At 39.3% G+C, this 18988-nt stretch overlaps 2 protein-coding genes across 3 annotated transcripts in view; one reads left to right on the forward strand and one right to left on the reverse strand.

Annotated features, from left to right (window-relative positions):
* Positions 1–4053, reverse strand: part of KIF20B (kinesin family member 20B) — a 39782-nt gene extending 35729 nt beyond the window's left edge. Inside the window, exons 1-5 of the mRNA XM_063338466.1 lie at positions 3898–4053; positions 3287–3373; positions 3057–3173; positions 2744–2882; positions 626–810 (exon numbers count right to left, since the gene is read on the reverse strand). Of these exons, the coding sequence (XP_063194536.1) occupies positions 626–810; positions 2744–2882; positions 3057–3173; positions 3287–3373; positions 3898–4053 (684 nt within the window). The remainder of the gene's footprint in view (positions 1–625; positions 811–2743; positions 2883–3056; positions 3174–3286; positions 3374–3897) is intronic.
* Positions 4054–6644: 2591 nt separating this feature from the next.
* The window catches only part of PANK1 (pantothenate kinase 1), a 48187-nt gene continuing 35843 nt past the window's right edge, over positions 6645–18988 (forward strand). Inside the window, exon 1 of one of the 2 annotated variants that reach the window (XM_063338483.1) lies at positions 6645–6885. In XM_063338483.1, coding sequence (XP_063194553.1) covers positions 6686–6885 — 200 coding nt within the window. In that variant the 5' untranslated portion in view covers positions 6645–6685. Of the gene's footprint in view, positions 6886–15460; positions 15552–18988 lie in introns of those variants that run through there. The other variant, XM_063338485.1, reaches the window with a different exon arrangement.

Raw genomic sequence — 18988 nt, forward strand, 5'->3', positions numbered from 1 at the left:
TATTGCTTTATGACACAGGCTGTAGAATCATTTCACACTTGAAATAAAGTTTAGGTTTTAGAAAGAAAATTTTCCTCTGCAGAGCTCTTTAAAAGAAAAAAAGTAAGAGAAAAATTCTACAGCTAGAGCTTATGAGGTTCACACACATACACTCTGTTCCCAGTCTTAGTTTTGGTTGGGGTTTTTTTGTTTGTTTGTTTTTTTAATGTTTTCTCAAGACTATATTTCATATAAAGCTGGAATTCCATAAAAATGTTTCCTGAAATAGTTAAATATTTATGTAATCAAAACTTTGGTCTCTGCATGCAAACATTGCTACCCAATTTATAAGCTGAAGTATTGTTCTTATAACCACAGATTTAGAAATTGGAGGGGACATATATGTGTATTCAAACACACATACGTGACCAGGTTTTTCTGAGGTCCTTAAAGACTGCTAAAGCCAGATTTAAGATATGCCTGTACTTTCAAAGTGCAGTCTTGAAGAATTTTGCTGCCACCTACCTCTCACAATGGAGAAGTCCAGTTACTTAACTCATAGATAAAAATCAAGTTAACAGGTATTGAAGATTGAGCTATCTAAATATGTGTGTACTTGTCAGTATAGAAAGAAGCACTACTCTACCTCTTTTGTTAAACGAAGTATTGAATTTTTAATAGCAATTTCTTCTCTCACTTGGTCTTTAGTCAGCTTTATATAATCTCTACATCGTTGGGGTTTGATATCCATTGCTGTGTATAACTTTCCCTGAATACTTTTAAACAACATATCCATGGTCCTTGGCAGAATACCAACATCATCTTCTGTCCCTGAAAGCAATATACAAAAGAAAAATCTTAATTACTACTGTGAACAAGTTATATGAATAAATGAACACAGAAAGATAAGCAATTCTTATCTCAAGGCATACATGAGGAATTTGGAAGTCACTTACAGGATGAAGCAGTATTTTTTTGTATTTTCAAGGTAAGAGAAGTGTCATTAGAGTGTTTAGGAAGGTATCTGGCTTTCAGCAACAGCTCATGCTCTACCCCTTAGACAGTAAGGGGCATAACATAAAACAAAAACTATTGGGGTATTCTGCATAAGCTTAGCCTTAAAGAAAAAAAATAACTAACAAACCATAACCAACAGACATTTAATAGAGTTTTGCAGTTTTTCAAATGCATTTCATAGGCTGCCTTCACTCTCTCTCTGAAGGAAGAGATCTTGAAATACAGCTGATGACTGATCTCTCAGCTCCAGTCCTGTACTATTTCTACAGACCCTACCAAAAAAGTTCTAGAAATCCTGTGAAGACTCACTCCTTTCCCTGTCCCAGACCCTTTTCTCAGGGAATACAACTTTTGCACTTGAAAGGCAGAAAGGAGTCAAATAAAAGCCTCAGTTCACGCTTGATCTTTCCAAATCCAGATGCAAGTTTAAAAAGGGGTTGCTTAACTTTAATTTCTAAACCAGAGAGAAGAAGGGAAGAGTGGGGAGAATGCAAGAGAAACTACTGTCCTTTCTCAGACTCCGACAGCATCATCTTCTAACCTCTGATAATTTCTCCTACTCCTGAGACAGAAGGAAAGGCTATATTGACAATACTGGAGATAACAGAAGAGAAAATCTGAGCACCCAGCAGGCAACATTCTGCCCTGCCAATTTGTACAACAAATCGATGGTTTAGTCCTAAAACTATAATATCATGAGTCTCGAGAGTCTGAAAAGATGAGAATCAAAAATTCTTGAAGAACCACACAATATACCCCAAACTAGTCAAGCATGGGGGACTGTACGCCTTAGAAATTTTGGGTTTTGTTATTTACCTATTATTTATTAGGACAGAAAAGAGCATTCCATTATTGTCTCAGATTAATGATAACTGAAAGTACTGTCAGTAGTCTGTAGCTATAATCTGCCTAACAAAAGATCACTTAGAGGACAACGTCACATCAATAAAGCTCAATTTCATAGGGCATAAAGCTCATTGTCCTTCTACTACTTCTGTGTATAAAATAAGCAATTGAGCTTCTAGAACTGCTATTTCATTATAGGAGAAGTTGTTTCCATCAACTCTTTTGTTAAAATGCTTTGAAAAATAATTAATGAATGACATCATCTGATCAGAAAGGATATTGAGCTTTAACAGTACAGAAACAGTGCATCAGGAGACAAGGTCTCCTGGGATATTATTGATAAACTCAGAAACTTGAGACAAGACAGAAATACTTGGAAGTAATGAAACATGTTTCAAAAATTTTTTTCTCTGCCTATAATAACTGAAACAGACTGAAACACTATGCTTTATTTGAAGATAGCGCAGGTAAGATGCATATGACCTTTATAATAATAAAAACGCTAGTCTGGTGTAGAGTGACTTACACTTTTCACATCCTGATACATATATATAGAAGATGTATTTTCCTAACTCCCACTCCTCCCTGGGGGAGGATACTTGGAGGAAACTTGGAGGAAAAGAGAAAAGTCACACACAACTGGTCAGCATTATTACAGCCTTACAAAGTAACTATATGTTTATGTGAACTCTGGCAGTGACTCTGTCTGTTGGCAGTTTAGGGATATTTGTTATGGAAGAGACTTTAAGAGACTTACAAAGGCTATTTATTAATATTCAAGAGAAGCCAGTGTATAGGGCCTAAAGTTTAAATAAAGAAAAAAGTTACCATATTTCTGCTATAATTAATCCTCACTTAAAAAAAGGAAGTTAATTTAAGGAGAACATGTTTCTACTTATACCTTGGAACGTGTAGGTTTTCCCAGCATTTGTAACGCCGTATGTAAAAATAAGACGATTATATCCATCTAAGAAATCTTGCACTGGTTCCTTCATGGTACCCTCAAAGAATTCTTCTTGAGTTGTTTCAGGTCCAAACACCTGAGCATTACCAAGAAACATCTTTATTTTTTAAAGAATATTTTAAATTCTCTATGTTTATAATCTTAAAGGCTATTGACAACTTAAAAAATATTATTTAATACCAAGCAAACCAGAAAGTTAAATAACTTTTTCCAGGAATAAATTAAAAACTTCTAAAGACAATTCATTTACTTGTGAGAAAGTGAACTTCTGCATCATCTGTCCAGCAGTTTTTTCACTTAGTCGACTCAAAGATGTTTTGGGGGCCTTCAGTATGATGCTTGTTGAATCTTCAAGTGAAACACAGCCCTATTAAAAGGAAATACAAGCAATGCAGGCATAAAAAGAATATAAAGAGCTCAGCTTACAGGAAAAGAAACCCCATACATTGGAAGTATTTTTAAACTAAATAAATTTCACACCTGCAATTCATTTTCTCTTTCCAACGGTGTAAATGGCCTAACACGCAGGCAAACTTGTATGTGTCCCTTAGGCTCCAAACTGCTCCTCTTAAATTAAAAAAAGGATAAGGAAGTTAGAAATTTGACTAGATTCTTTCTTTGATTACTAGCACATTAAGGCATTTTTCTTTTCGTTGGGATACTTTTAACAGACTTATTTGATGACATTGCAAACTAAGGTAATTCACTACATCAGTTTTTACAAGTACTTAGGTCCCTGCAGACGTTTTCTGTGACTTAGAGTTAGTAACTTAGAGTTAATAATATTGCAGCACATATATATACACAATACATTCAGCGATCTGAACAACTAGATATCAAGAATGAAACCCACAGAAACATCCAATGATTAAGCTGCTTTGAACAGGCAATTAGCCTCATTCACAGAAGACTAACGCACCCCATAAAGTATCAATGCAGTGCCACACAACTTAATCTAATCCCAAGTATCTCCTCCAAATTAAAAACATACTAAAGATGATTTTCATCTTCTCTGTAAAATTCTGATTAGTCTTATCAATGAAAGGACTAAGCTTATTTAAAAAAAAATATGTAAACATAAACTTTCTTACCCGGCTTGTGTCTGAGCTTGAAGAAACTGAAGAAAAAACAGCAGAGAGATTTGCCTTAATATCGTCTACATTTACTGGTCCTGTTCTTTGAGGCAGCTCAACGCTATCAATATAGGACGGTCTAGAAAATGTCTCATTGTCTGAAGTCGGTTCCATCCTGCAAGATAAGACAAAACTATTTTTTGCTCTCTGATCACATAATGTAGGGCTTCTGAAGTCCCTTAAAAGGCAAGTCAATTTGAGACCAATAGCTGGAGTTTCTTTAAGGAGAAAGATTTCTTTATCCTTTTCATAGTTTACATAGCAAGTTTCTGATAGCTGGGGAGACGGTCCGCAAAGGGGTTCATATCATGATGAGACAAGAAGAGCCATTCTTCTTTCAATGAAGAGCAACTGTTTACCAGGGAAAAGGCTTACACATATACTGCAACCCTGCTAAAAACCACATCTGACAAGGAAGATACAATTTATAATATAAAAAAAAAGCCACAAACGTATTGTTCCACAGCCCCTTCTCCATCATTCCATTTGAGTGTCCAATTAGAGTAAAAGCTCATTGCAAGAGTCACGCAAACTTCATGGTTATCTCTGCAAGACCTGATAAATGGTTGGTATTACAAAGATAACACAATGTAGCTTAATATAAGACAGAGTTCAGAAACATTTCTAAGACTAATAGATCATTTTAGCTATTAAAGAAGACATTAGAAAATTAGAAGACCTTGTGTTATAGTACAAGTTATAGTATTGCTTTTTAGTCATTTTGCTGATCAGCAATTCATTTATTAAACCATAATTTAATAACTTTTGTGCATCTCAGAATCTGGACAGTGAAAGTTTGCTACAAAAAATGAAAACAAATCAATTCAGTGTTTATTTTAAAATATTAGTATATTTTGTCTGCACTTTACTCTCCTATTGCCTTTTCCTGTGATATTACAGATGTGATTTGGCAGTTTCTGTTACAGATTAAAAAAACTCATGGGCAATTACCCATAGACTACGTCAGCAAGCTCTCTAGCAATTAGATACCTACATTTTTGAAGCTTTGGACACAGTGATTCAATGGTCTCCTAACACTACATTCCTGCATCTATGCTACAGCAACACATATGCATTGTGTCTCTAAATACTAGTGGAGAACACAGGGTTCATTAAAAGAATGGACACACCAGGGCTGGTTCAAAGTGCCTTTGCTCAGGAAGAGTGTTGCCTATTAAGCAATCATAACATTTTTGTTCCCCCAGCATAAAAACTGAAACATGTTCAGAAGTGTCAAAACACCTAACAGCTCAGTCTTCCTGTCTAGCCTGTAAAAGACAGACACAGAACTTCATGAAGCTAGACAAACACCACCAAGCTGCAAATGAGGTAAAGCTGAGGTAAACTAAGCAGCAATGTTTGTTTCTTCTAATCCACAAGTTTTATTTTTATCAGACAACTGTATGAAAAACAGGAAAAACTTGGCCTGAAACATTATCACCGCTTAAACAAACACTGACCTGTGAATAAGCTACTATTGGGAAGAAACATACCTGTGCTGTCATGACCTAGAAGTCTTTCTCATCAGCTATGCAAAGTCACACTGCAAAACTCCTATCAGGCCTTAACAGGAAACATAGTTGTTAGATAACTGACATTTTAGTTACTTTAAACATAAGCTTATTTTAAAGTGTGATTTGTCAAGATTATGCTCTCAGTCTGTATCATTTTACTTAAGAAAGAAAAAGCATACATTAAGCTATGTATGCAAAGCCAGAACTGAAAGTGTTATATGAGCCCAGCACTCAGACCCACTGACTGCATGCAAAACCCAAGATGCAGACAGTCCATCTGTCTCCATGTTGTGTCATGCTCCATTATAATTACCTTAGAGACTCCAGTGTAAATGGCTATTTTGCTCGGTTGCAGCCACTAAAAGGTAGCTGTATACTGGGATATGTTATTGTAACTCTGCTTATCATGACAACAGAGGTTAGAGCTGCAGACACCCTAAGAGAAGGGGAACCAGAGTGGCACACGCAGCAAAGCACGGTCACAGTAGACGCACAGCCTGTAGCACTGTCAGGCAGCACAAGATAGGGTAGAAAAGGCTCCAAACCTGGGAGCTTATATAAAACACAAAGCAGCAGCTCTTACACTTCAAAATTTTTAAAAGGAAAGTTTTCCATCTGCAAATAACAATCTCTCACTTCAAGCCTTTACACTGCTTTCCCGTTCTTACGGGACACTGCTTTGCCAGCATCACGGCCCTGGGCCGGGCGTTACCCACGGCTTGCGCGGCCCCGCAGCGGTACCGAAAAGCTTTCACAGAGCACCTCGCGACTCTTCACCCGCCGTAAGGCCAGTAACCGCGACGGCAGCAGGGGGCAGCGAGGGGAGGAGGCCTCAACACCTGCCCCACGAAGGCCGCCAGCGCCGCTTCCCGGCTCCACGACCCCCAGGCAGCCACCACCGCCTCCTTCCCACCCCAAACGACAGCCCAGCGGCCCCACAAGCCGCGAGGGCTTACCCGAGAGCTCAGCCCACGCCCAGCGCTGGGCGAAGGCCGCGTCGCTCCCCTCACTCCTCCGGGCAACCGGTACCGGGCAACCAACAACGCGCAAGCGGCACTGCCGCGGCTTCTTTTCAAATCCGACCAATGGCAGTGCGCGGCGCCGCGCGGCCTTCTGGGAGGGCGGGCGCTTTTGCGGCGAAAGGCCTGACGGGAAGTGTAGTCCCGTTGGGGGAGGTAAGAGCGGGGCCCAGCCGGGGGAGGTTTCCTCTCAGGCGGCGACTGGGCTTTGCAATGGGAGTGGGGTATGGGGGTTGGTGTTTACTGAGACCTGAGCCATTGGGGCCTGCCCCCTCAACGGCAGCAGCACCTCGACTGCCATGGGAAGGCGCCCTGTCCCCGCCGGGCCGGCCCCGCGGCCCGCCCTCACCCGCCTGCCTTGCCGTCTGCAGGGCCCGGGCTTTGCCTCCCGCAGGCCTGGCAGCAGGATGCATGTAAGTTCAACCTCGTCCGTACTCCGGGTGGTTACAGTGATGCTAATTCCACAGGCGTTTTGCAGGCCGAGAGGCCTTGCAGCCTGTGTATATAAACAGGATAATCACTGTTTGCAGGCAGTGGAAGGGAAGAAGCCCGGTGACCTGCTCAAGATGCAGGTGCCCTATGTCGGAACAGGGATCCGCAGAATTGGGAAACTCCGGTTTTAAGTTCAGGCTGTGCCTATTCCTCATGCTGGGTTACAATGCTGACAGAGTGACAGCTGTGGAAAACGCTTAGTGAGGTATATTTGCTTAAAACCTTGCCCAGGTGTAAATTATTGTTTGGTACCAGGTTTGCGTGATAGGAATTGAATTTCTTAAACAGCAATGAGAAAAATCCTTTGGCTTTATTTTCAAAACAGTGTCATAATGCCAAACACATTATCCTCTGTCTAAAACTTGGGGCTATAGAAATGTACAGGTTTTGGTAACAAAAGTCACCATAAGTTTCTCTTTAGATGCAGACAGGAATTCTTTGAACCTTAATAAGGAACGTCTGACTGTTTTAAATTGAAATAAAAGGAAAAGTAACTTGAAAGTAGTCAGTAACTACCAAAACCAAATGTTTTTATTTTATTTGAAGGAAAGAATGCCAGATAGGGCAAGCAATTCTGTAAAAGAATAATTCTACATGGATCCTGTATCAGCTGCTTTGATCAGGTTGTCCTTAAGATTAAATCCTATCTTTCTTTAAACAGGGGCTATGTCATATCAATAAAAGATGTGTACTTGATTTCAGTTTGGATGCAGGCCACGTTGCAAGAGTTGGTCTGTTTTAACAACAGAAAGTGGTGCAACCTTGAATTTGAAATTGTTTGCCAAACAAAACTGAAAAGCTCTTGTAGGCATTCTTTAGGACTAAGGCTAACTTTTTGAAAAGTATCTTGGTTTCTATCCTGAACAGAACAGTGAATTCAAACTGCTGAACTAACCTAATGCCAAACCAGCCACATTTTTCATACCGAGGGGGACTGATAGTGGCTCTCAAAGAAAGGGAAAAATTAGCTCCTGGGACCAAACCTAAAAGTTGCTCTCTTCCGCTTGTTGGAAAGGAAAACTGAATATCTTCTCAGAATATTTTGCAAGGTATATTCCTAAAAAGGTTGGGGGCTATTTCCTGCAGAAAATTGTTTTTGCTAAGTCGGGGCATAACAAAGTTCATGGTACAAGCAATATTTTGGTTTTGTTTGAATATTAGATTTCTGAAACTGTTTTTATAATACTGCATATGCTGCATAATTTAAACTAGTATCTCAAAGGACTACCATCAGCATACTAGAAGAGCAAACTAAAACACAATCTAACATGCCCTCCTAGCCTCACACAAACCATGATAAAGAAAACATTATATCAGCGTAACCAACCCAGCCTGTTTTGGAGTGGGAGATGATGAAACTCCATCTATGTAAATAACCTTTATGGCTTTCCACCAGTATATTCTCCTTAAAGTGGTTTGTGCAAGGACAGCCAGTTGCAACAAAAATATCTGCTGCCAAAACTGTTAAATCATTCGCCCATGAAATTTGATAATGTTTCTTTTCAAATTCTCTATAACTTGTGGAGCAAGGTTGCCACTTCCCAAGGGGAAAAAAAATTTTTATAAATGACTTGCTAGAAACTCTCACCATTACCCTTAGAAACTTATGCTCCTTGTCTGAATGATGAGATGATGCCCTGTGAGACAGCATATCTCAGCTAGCTTTTACATTGCTGTCAGAAGTAATTAGAGATGCAGTCAAGACTGCTGGGACTCAGCCCAGCATCCTTCAGCACATCTGAGCAGCAGCCAAACCAGGACTGGTTTCAGCTTCTTTGTGCTCAACTCACCTTCCCTAGGGAATTAACAAAGTACTTCAGTTTCCCCCTCAGCCCTCCTGGTTCTGCTATGCTTCCCCATGCCCTGACAGCTCTGCCTTCCCGACCTGGTTGGAGGCAAAGCCCTTTTTCTGCAGGGTTCATTTGGAGCCGACTGGCACAGAAAGCTCTTGTTTCTTGTCACACAGGTGTCTTGGAGGAAAATGGTGCGTTGCATTATCTTCTTGTTAGTCTGCCATGTCAGCCCCTTTTCACCCCTATCTTTCAGGGCAGTGCTTGACATTTATCTTGTTATTTGCACAGTCACGTGGATGCATTTCACACTTCCTTTAATTTGAACCTATATAGTGGTACCCTCACTGTCCTGCTCCCATCAGTTACCTTCAGGTGACATTATTTCTAATGTATATTCAACTGATTTCATGAACTCGTGACTTTGCAGGCTGTTCATTTGCTTATTTTTCTTTAGGTATGTTTTCATTTATAATCTCTTTTAAGCAATGAGCTACTTCTTCAGTTTCACATTTCCCAGTTCATTCAATATCATTTTTCTGTGGCTGACTTTTGGTTCTTTACCTATTTGCTTGTTTCCTGCTCATCCCTCCTAAAACATCTCCTTTTGGTTTTCTGTAAAAATTGGTGTTGTGTTATCTGAAAAATGAAGACTAGCTTTAAGGTCACAAACATAAGAGAAAAATAGCTTGGATTCATCAGTCTAATTTTTGTGCTTTAGCGTTTAAGCTTTCCCTTGAACTGAGCAGCCCAGAGGTGGTCACCTGAAGGCAAACAAATGTTCACGTTGCCGTCCTGTGTAAGTTGACTGGCACAGCGTTTCTTCCTTCAAACAGACATGAACAGACGTCATATTGATTACGGGAGACAAGGTGACGTGGCCCAGAGCATGAGGCTTGCAGTAATGTCCAGAGTTAGCACCACCACAAAGGCCCTCCCGGCCCCACTCACCCTGCAGCGCTGGTGAAAGCCACCCCAGCAGTGAAGGGTGGCTGGCCAAGATGTCAGGGCCCTTTTCCTGGCGGGGCAGGGGCTTTCTGCCGGCCCCACCTGCAAATGCTACGCTGTTTTGTGGCTAATTTGGTTAATTGAGTAATTGAGGCATTTGGGGCAGGGTGGGAGGAAACCATGATGGTCATGAGGCTGCTCCCTTGAGGTGCTCTGGGAGTATAAAATACAGTCTGGAAAATGAATCATAGACCCACTGGCAAAGAGGGGGCTTAAGGAGCATATGCCAGTGTGCGAGAGCCAGCCAGGAGCTTGGGGAGGAAGGAGGGGATAGCTGATGGCAGCTGGAGGCAAGCTGTAGTGCCTGGTGCTGGACTTGGGCCTGCTTGTCAGGGCTAGGGCTGGCTGCTCTGGCAAGTAAGGTGTTCGGATTGCCTGTGCTCTGTGGTCATGGTTGCTTAAGAAGCTATTCACTGAGGAGAGAAGTGACAGGGACCTCATAGCTGGAGACATGGTTGTGTTAAGACAGCTTGTTTAGGTACTGCCATGTGTGCGTTTCTCATAGATGCTGTGAGGCCACATGGTCCTATGCCAGTGTTGTGTGTAATGAAAATGTGCTACATGTGCTCAGCATATTGTTTTTAAATCTTCATAGCTTCATTTGAAAACCTGTGTGTGGCAAACAGTGTGCTGAGCAGGAGCCGTATTGTCTTACGTAGGAGAAGATTTAAAATACATTTGCTGAGATGTATTTTGATCAGTTTGCATAACTCAAGATTTAGTCTTTGGAAAGAGTATAATTGAGACAAAAAAACCTATTGCTGTTTCTCACTGCTTCTCCCTCAACCTTCTGGTTATTCCTTATTTGAGTTATTGCATAATTCTCTGATGAGCTAAAGGAATCTTTTCAGCTGTAACCAGCGTTTTAATCTTGTAATTAAACCAAGAAGTTTCAAAATCGATTGTTCCCTGTAATACAGTGACATAAATAATCACCCTTTTGAAGGCTGGATCTAGGATTTTGAAATCAGAACCTTCTACCTCTCATCACCAGGATTAAAACATACCTGAAGACATAATTGTGCGTCTAGATCACTATGCTTACCAAGTGTATGAGTGTTCTTAGGTTCCCATGTTATTTTAATTTGAACAGCTCTTTAATAAGCATGTGTAATCGAGTGTCTCATAATGGTAGTGTTCTATGCTGTCTCTAGCAACTAAAGCAAGTGAATGGCTTGGATATTCTGTGCAATTAGAAATGCAGTTTGTTTTTGTGGGTTTCTTTTTTCAGCATTAGTGTGCTGTATATTTTCTTCACCCACCCATCCATATTTAAATCTTTTGTTACTACGAACAGGAAGCTTTTCAAAGCAGGAGCATTAGGGCAGTTGTATTCGTGTTTTTCTAATATAGTGGGATTCTTAACCTTGCAGGGGCTTTTTAACATCATCACAGCATAGGTGATGATTAAAATATTTTTCTTAAATATTTTTCTTCAATGTTTCTATGATATACCCTGCTCAATAGAACTGCTGGTTTGGAGTAAAATTTAGTAGGCTCTCAAGATGAATAATAATTGAGAAATATTTTGTGTATGCGTGTGTGTATATATATATTTATATATGTTTTCCTACCAAAGGAAACTGAAGCTTTACTAACTGGAGGGCAAAAAACAATCTACTTTTTTTTTTTCTGCCTTTTCTAGGGTCTTTCTGTAACTCTGGCAACAGATGCTGTAAGACCAGCAGTGATGACTAAGTATTTTGCTTCTTTATTGCTGAAAGGGGCTGAAGCATTTAAACATGAATCAGCTGATGAGGCCAAACAACACAGTATCATATTAGTCAATATAACAGCAAAAGTGGCCTCTGTTGGAGAAAATGGTAAGAACTGTTTTCACATTGTGATACAAGTATTTATCCTATAAATCAGCTGCTTTGTCTGACTGATTCATAGACATGTAGCAAATAGTGTAGTTAGTTATCAAGTGTTTAAGGTATATGTTGTGAATAGTAAAACAACTGTTGGAAAAAAAAAAAATACGGTCAAAGTTGTGGTTTTTTTTTCTGAAAGTGTATTTATACAAGAAAAGATGACCACTCTTAAATTGTGTGCTGTCTTATTATTTTTAAAAACAAATCTGTATGGATGGCTTTTCCATAGAACTGGTTGCTAAATATAGTTTCTGGGGCATTTGTGATGTACCCCAGAAAACTAACTCCATCCCAGCCATACACAGTATCCTGTCTCACTTTGGGTTGTGATCTTGCTGAATCATGTAAAGCTGGCATTTTTGAGCTACTGGTAATCACATAATTGGAAACCTTGACAGAGAATCCACAGGCAGGAAGACTGACATTGACTAGGTGTCTAATACTCTTCCCTCCTAGTCAATGTTATACTGATGTCTCGGGACATACACTAGAAATGGTTCTACAGCTGGAATAATGAATTGAATCATGTACTTAGAGCTCTGTCAGTATGAGTTTTGCCACTGTTTCATATACCCAGAATCTTGCATCTTCATTTTCCTGTGGATTTCAAGTCCCTGTATCCTTTCGACGTAAAAACGGAGTAGTATTGTTGATGCAGAAGGACAGATGCAGTCCAGGAATGCTGGCTACTTCAGAAAATGTTTTTTATACATGCTCCTTGTATTTCATGAGGTATATTTGAACTGTGTATCCAAATTTCGTTTGGTTCCCTGCAATGCCCCTTGGTTGTGTGGTTTTTTGTTGGTGGTGGTGGGTTTTTTTAGGTTTTTTTTGTTTGGTTTGTTTTTTTGGTTTTGGCTTTTTATTTCTAGACCTGTGCCTAAGTTCTGCAAATATTTGCATAATGTCTTTTTAACTTCAAGTCTGGCACTAGGCCTGTTGCCACTTTTTGCCATACATGATGTTAATTATTCTCTTTGCAGACAGTGTGTTAGCTTGTAACCTCCAGGTTAAGGGCTGGGGATAAATTCCAAATCTTATTAGTAAAACTCTATTTCTCTCCATGTGTTGCTGATTCTTTTTCAATCATCCACAGAACTGTATAAATGCCAACGTGGGTAACCATAACTTAAAAGTAAAATCTCAGGACTGATTTTCCTAAAATGAAACATATGTTTGAGATTTATTTCAATTGAGGTTTCAGAAGTTTTATTTCAGTTCCAGGCTGCTTTTGCAAATTCTTCATGGTATAAGAAATTCAAGCTTTAATGCTTAGGAGTGAGAATACTTCTTTGAGAATACTGTTTCTTCTTTTTAGAGTTACGTAAAATACAGGCTGTAAATAGTTGTGCAATGGTCCCAGAGCCCTCAGAAGAGCCCCAGAAAATTTTACCAAAGACATTCTGTTGATAGTTATATTCTCAACTGTTACTCTGTCATCTTACTAGAAACTTAACAAGATAGATATATTGGAACACGAAGTCAATACATATCTAGAGTAATGCAATTCTGAAATAAGGAAAATGGCCAAGATATATCTAAATATCTATCAGATATATAGCTGATAGCTGAAGGAACTGAGAGCTTTCCAATAAAGTGGGGTGGGGTGTACATATACATATCTAAGTTCTGTGTAGAAGCCAGAAGACTGGACACTTCTGTCTCTCAAAAATATAAGGTGCCTCAAAAAGATGTGATTCAAGAGCAAGAAGCTTACTGCTTATGGAACATGGGCTAAATCCAAGGAGCAGGATACGTTACAGAGTAGCCATTACGGTATTTCAGTGTAGTGTTACTCATCTTTCTGGCTCTGGCACCCAGGACAGAACTTCTTTTATTCTTGGCAAGCGTCAACTGTCTGTCTTGACCTCAGAAACTAGTGCCATTCTCTGACATTATGTACTGTTCCTCGGAATGTCGTCATGGCTTTGGGCACTCAGGGCTTCTCCTTGAACTCATGTGAAGATGTGATTTGAGTGGGACCACGCCACTGACCTTCAGATGTTTAACTTGGACTTCTGGTAGAGCCAGTGGAGAGAAATGCTCAAAATACTTTCAGGCTTAAGTTAAATTCTTGTTCTGGAAGTGCAGTTATGCTACATGGTACAGCTAAGCAATACAACCAGAGTTGGAATTGCCCTCTGGAGGAACCTTGGTTTGTTCACTAGCCTTTTAGTTTAGGTATCAAAATTAATGTCTAGTATGGGTGACACAGTTATTCTACAGCATGATAAAAGGGCAAGGAAGGAACATTTAGGAAACAAATTTCTTAACTAGTTACTTACCTTAAAAGGACTTGAAAATAATGGCTCTCTGTTAATAGCAAATGGCCCAGGACATTTCCTGTTTTGGTCTGAGCTCGTCTTTTGGTTTGGTTTGGTTTGGTTTTTGTTAAAGTTTACATTTTATTAGTATTTCAGGTGGGCATTGCCTGTACTGTAGGAAAAACCAGAAGGCAGGGACCTTAACATGTGCTAGACGTCTGCCCTGCATAGAATGAAGTCATATTCCTAAAAAGAAGAGCCTGTATTTGTGCCATGCAACCAGAGTACAGTGCTCTTTGCAGTCCTTGAAGAAAAACACAGTTTCCTTACCTGAAAGTGAACCAGCAGATGAAAGATGAAGAAAACTCTTGAAGTCTCAGTTGCTTCTCAAAGGGTGGATTAATAAGCAGCTTATTTTTCTAATACATTCTTATACCATTATTTCCAGCTGAATCAGCAGATAGATCTATGTGGCCAAACAGGTGCTGGGACAGCAGAAGAGCAGGCAGAAATGCTGGTGGGATGAAAGGGCAGGGCAGTTTCTCTGTCAGGCGGTCTTAGATTGGCTAAATTGCTTGTGCGGTTGCATCTTTGGCAATTCTTCAGCAAGGAGTCAAATATGCATGTGGCTTGCTGGATTGCAGCCTTTTGGGCATATCCAGACATGCAGGGTAGAGATAGAGAGGATTTCCAAACGTAGTTCAAAATATAGTTCTTAATTTGATGCTGCCCTGCCTGATGTTGTCACAACATACTGCAGCCAAGGATAAGCAGAGTTTTGAAACAGGTCAGGCTTCCCTACTGAAAGTCTGCTCACAGCTAAAATCTGAAGAAACTGAAAGGTTTCCACTGAAATGATGAGTGTTACCAAGCACTGGCTGATCTGACCCTCTGTAGTCAGAATAAACACCATTTTGCAAAAAATGAGATGTAAATGGCGAAATTCCATTGTTAGTTATTCGGTTTTGTGCACCTGAATTTCCCTTTGCTGTTTCAACTGATTATAGGATCTGACTGCAGTTCCAGTCAGGTGCTTTTGTATAGTGTTGCCAAGTACTGTCATGCTGTCACGCTTCATCATATATGTGGGTGCACTGAAGAATACACACACATTTATAAAGCACCATAAGATCTTCCTGGGTGAATGGCATTATGAAATGAAGATAGCTATTCCAACAGTTAATCCAAATATTCTCTATAAAGCAGATTTTGGTATTGTGAAAAGAACCAAAACGTGCAACAACTTAGGGGTAAGGGAGGTATCCTTTTATTTTAAGGATAATTCTAGTATAAAGTTAGAAATGAGTCATTCTCTAGCTCATTTCTAACTGGGTGACTCATGCTCTTGGCAAATTAATTATCCAAGAAAAGTGACTCAGAAATAGATTCTATAGTTTTATTATTGTTTTAGTCAGATGGCTGTTGCTGTTACAAATAAACGTGAGGCTTCATTTCAGGTATAACAAATGTAGCTGTACCCTGCAAATTTTGCCACAGTGCTGCGTAAGGATGTGGTACACATGCCAGATTTCTTTATGTGATTTTTCATTTTCAGTTTTAGCTGGATGGTGTAGTAAGCTACTGGGTTTCTAAAGGAGCCATGGCCCCCAAGAATCTCAGCAGTGAACTTGGGCAAGGAAAATCTAATGTGGTATGTATTTCCTTCTGTCCATGAACTGGGATTTATTAAAGCCTCATCACAGGAATGTCCCTATAAATAAACTTTTCACCTCAGAATTCTTAATAAATTGGTTGATGAATATTATTGAGAACATTGATATGGAGATGATGGGAAGATCCATGCCATCTTTGCTTGGGATGGATATAGTACCATATTGTTGTCTGTAACCCCCTCTGTCTTCTGTTTCTTTTTCTCTCCCTGCCCTCCCCGCTTCCTCCTTGCGTGCAGTTTGTAAGGTGGTATCACAATGCAGGTCTGAACTGATGAAACCACAACTAATGCCAATGCCTGCCCATGATGGGAAGAGAACACAGACAACAAATTTGGGATTGCTGGCCTCTTATTAAGCAAGTTCATTGCTCATCTTCCTCTTCTCCCCCAGTTACCTTTGTTCCTGTCCTTTGTATTATTAACTCGTATCAAAGTTCGGTGTCGCTGGTGGCTGGGAACCCAGTTTCATTTGGCTGTACATACACTCTTCCCTAAAGAAGTCAGATGTTGCCTCCACGTTGGGCCTTCATCATGCAATGAAAATATGGAACACAATTTTATTGTAATAGCTCTGAATGATTTTCAGCTGAAGTAATGAAGAGCAAAGTCTGGTACATTTTAGTGAGATGTTCATTTTTCTCAACTATGATTCTTAAATTGGGAAACTACTAAGTTTCAAAAAAAAACCATTAGAAATCATTCATGTTCATTGCAGGTACCTATACATCCTTATTCTTAAAAAGTAAGCTATTTGCTAGTATAGTTGAAATTATTCCTGTACTGAGAAAGGAGAATGTCTTAAGAAAACCGCATTGAGTAGTACTTTCTATTTCTTTATTTTCTTCAGTTGTAAATAGAGTAGACAACAAATCAGAGAACTATTGACATAGAGAATAGCATAAGTTATTTCAAACAAGGACTTCAACCAGCATGATTTGAGGTCAGTAACCTGTGTGCCTAGAACTTTGATCACGCTGGTAACAGCCCAATGACATAAATTATGTGGATGTACATGCTTTTCACTGAATTTTACAAGCAGAACAGCAAAATGTCAGTGAAGTGAAAATGTATGTTTCTAATAGGTTTAAGGAGCTTCAACAAAGGAAGCTAATACTGATGAGTTAATTTGCTGAAACTGCAAGCAGGGGTGGGTTTTTTTGTTTGTTTTTTAAACCTAAATGAATCCTATTTTCAATAAGCAGCATGAAGGAGGAGTCTTTCTAGGGCCCTGCCATATCAAATGGAAGACAGCATGTTCTGTCCAATGAAATCTTAAGTTTGACTGCTAATTGGCCAACCCAAAGTATTGCTAGATTACTAGCCAATTTTGATGAGATTACAGCTTCTGGGGAACTGAAACTTTTTCTTGAATCTATGATTGGCTGAGAAAAATGAGGATTCCTTTTAAGAAAATTAAGATATTCTGATGTTTTTCAAACAGAAGTCTTTCAGATTTCCAATACAGCACTGACCCTGACTAGGCAAATGAGTTAAAAATCTGAAAATGACTCTGCAACTAAATTTTCCAGTTGGGGGGCATGGTTATTTTAATTTCCATTTTGTGTCAAACTGATCCGAATATGGAGGTGAGACCTGCCTGCAAGTCCTTTCTCAGCTCTGTCACTACTTTTTGGTTTAGCATTATTCCTTTTATTTCTTTAAATGGAAGGTGAGAAGAGCAGTTATTCACAGTTTGTGAAGTATCTGAAGACCTGTGGGTACAGAGTACTACATAAGTGCAAAGTATTTAAATTCAGAACTATGTTAATGTCTTCTTCCTTTTTCCTTATGCCAGTCTGTGCTGTGACTGAAGTCAGTCTGCTTATAATCAAATTTAAACTTGTTTGGTTAATGGGGGGGAAGAGTCGTACACGGAAGACAGTACACGGAAACTAGGGTTCCACTCTGATTTCTCTCTGCAGGAAAGAGATCTCTCTTCTCTTTTTTTCTTTTTTTTTTTTAATGTTTTCATTGATTAGGCAGTCTTTGCTAACCCTATGAAAACAGTAATGATGTGTCAATCCAGTGCTGTTTGCATTTGCCTCAAAATGTGGGAAATAATCTGCTCTGAAAATGACTTGGTTTGTGTAGGCATTGTTTAGTTTGTATGTTTTGGGAGGTTCTAGGGTCTGAAAACTGGCAATAATGAGGAGGTCATAAATCAGAAAACTTTTATTGGTTTAGGATTTTCAGGTCAGGCATATAAATTCCAGTTTTTACTAGATTTCAGTTGTGCCTGTGAATGGAGACTAGACCATGTCATGTAATTTGTGAGAAACCCCTTGTTTGCAGTCCTTGACTGCTGACGCCTTGTAACCGCTACAGCAGTATTTTCCTCATACCTTCATCTGATGCGGTAGCAGTACCTTTCTTTTGGGCTTATGTTTTTGTTCTCTTTTCTCTTTCTTTTCCTTTCCTTCTAAGAGGAAATGGAATGAAGATAAGGTACATGTCTCCTTTGGTATTTAAAGTAACTTTTATAAATGGAGGAAAGGCAAATCAATTGGTGCTTGTTACTTTTAGAGCAGTCAGGCAAAAAATATGAGAGATTGATGTCTTAAGCCCTATGAGTTTTGTTTTCAGTGGATATACAGAGGTTTTGTAAACAAAAAAAAAGGTATCTCTGTCTCCTGTTGTACAGGAGATACACAATGCTTTTGTTTTCTCTTCCCATGTATGAAATGCTGGTGGCACCAAAAGTAGCTCTGTAGCTTCTTTATCTGACTTCCATGTCAAAATTAAAGATAAATACAACAAATTTGGTTATCAGTGTTGATGAGATCAAGGAGTCTGATTTACTAAAAAAGAACAATAAATGTGTATAATTAGGACTTTGTATGTGAGTGTCAAAATAATGCTTTGGTCCCAAGGTGTTCAGTCATATGTTACGAAATAATAGAAAATCTTTTGTGCTCCGTGGTACTTGGCGTGTATGTTTCTTAGACCCTTTCAGGTTAATCATTGATTCAAAGAACTTTTTTTGATGACCCAGATGGTCTCTTTGAGTCTTAAATTCCCGTTAGACCAAGTTTGTGTTCATACTAGTTATGTTGTATTACAAAAAAATAAATATTGGAGACACTAAGGTTCCTGCAGTGAAATGCAAGTTGCCATCTATGCAGGAGAGACCCTGGAAGTTACTTTATATTGGTTTTTTTTCACAGTGTATCAAATGAGAAGACAGAAGTCTATGATTATAGTTCTGGTTTGCTTTTTTGTGTGTGTACATAGTTTGTATTGACCTTGTGAAAACCTGAAAGCTCTAAATTGGCCTCTTGAACAAAACAAAATGCATTGCACAGGACAGACTAATCACTGTAATATTTACTCTGAAAGGTCACCAATCCCAGAAATATCAGAGGATGTAACTATGGCAAACCAACCCAATGTTAGCATAATGTTTGGTTGTTTCCCTT

Source organism: Chroicocephalus ridibundus, chromosome 6 (assembly GCF_963924245.1).
Source record: "Chroicocephalus ridibundus chromosome 6, bChrRid1.1, whole genome shotgun sequence".
NCBI classification, from domain to species: Eukaryota; Metazoa; Chordata; class Aves; order Charadriiformes; family Laridae; genus Chroicocephalus; species Chroicocephalus ridibundus.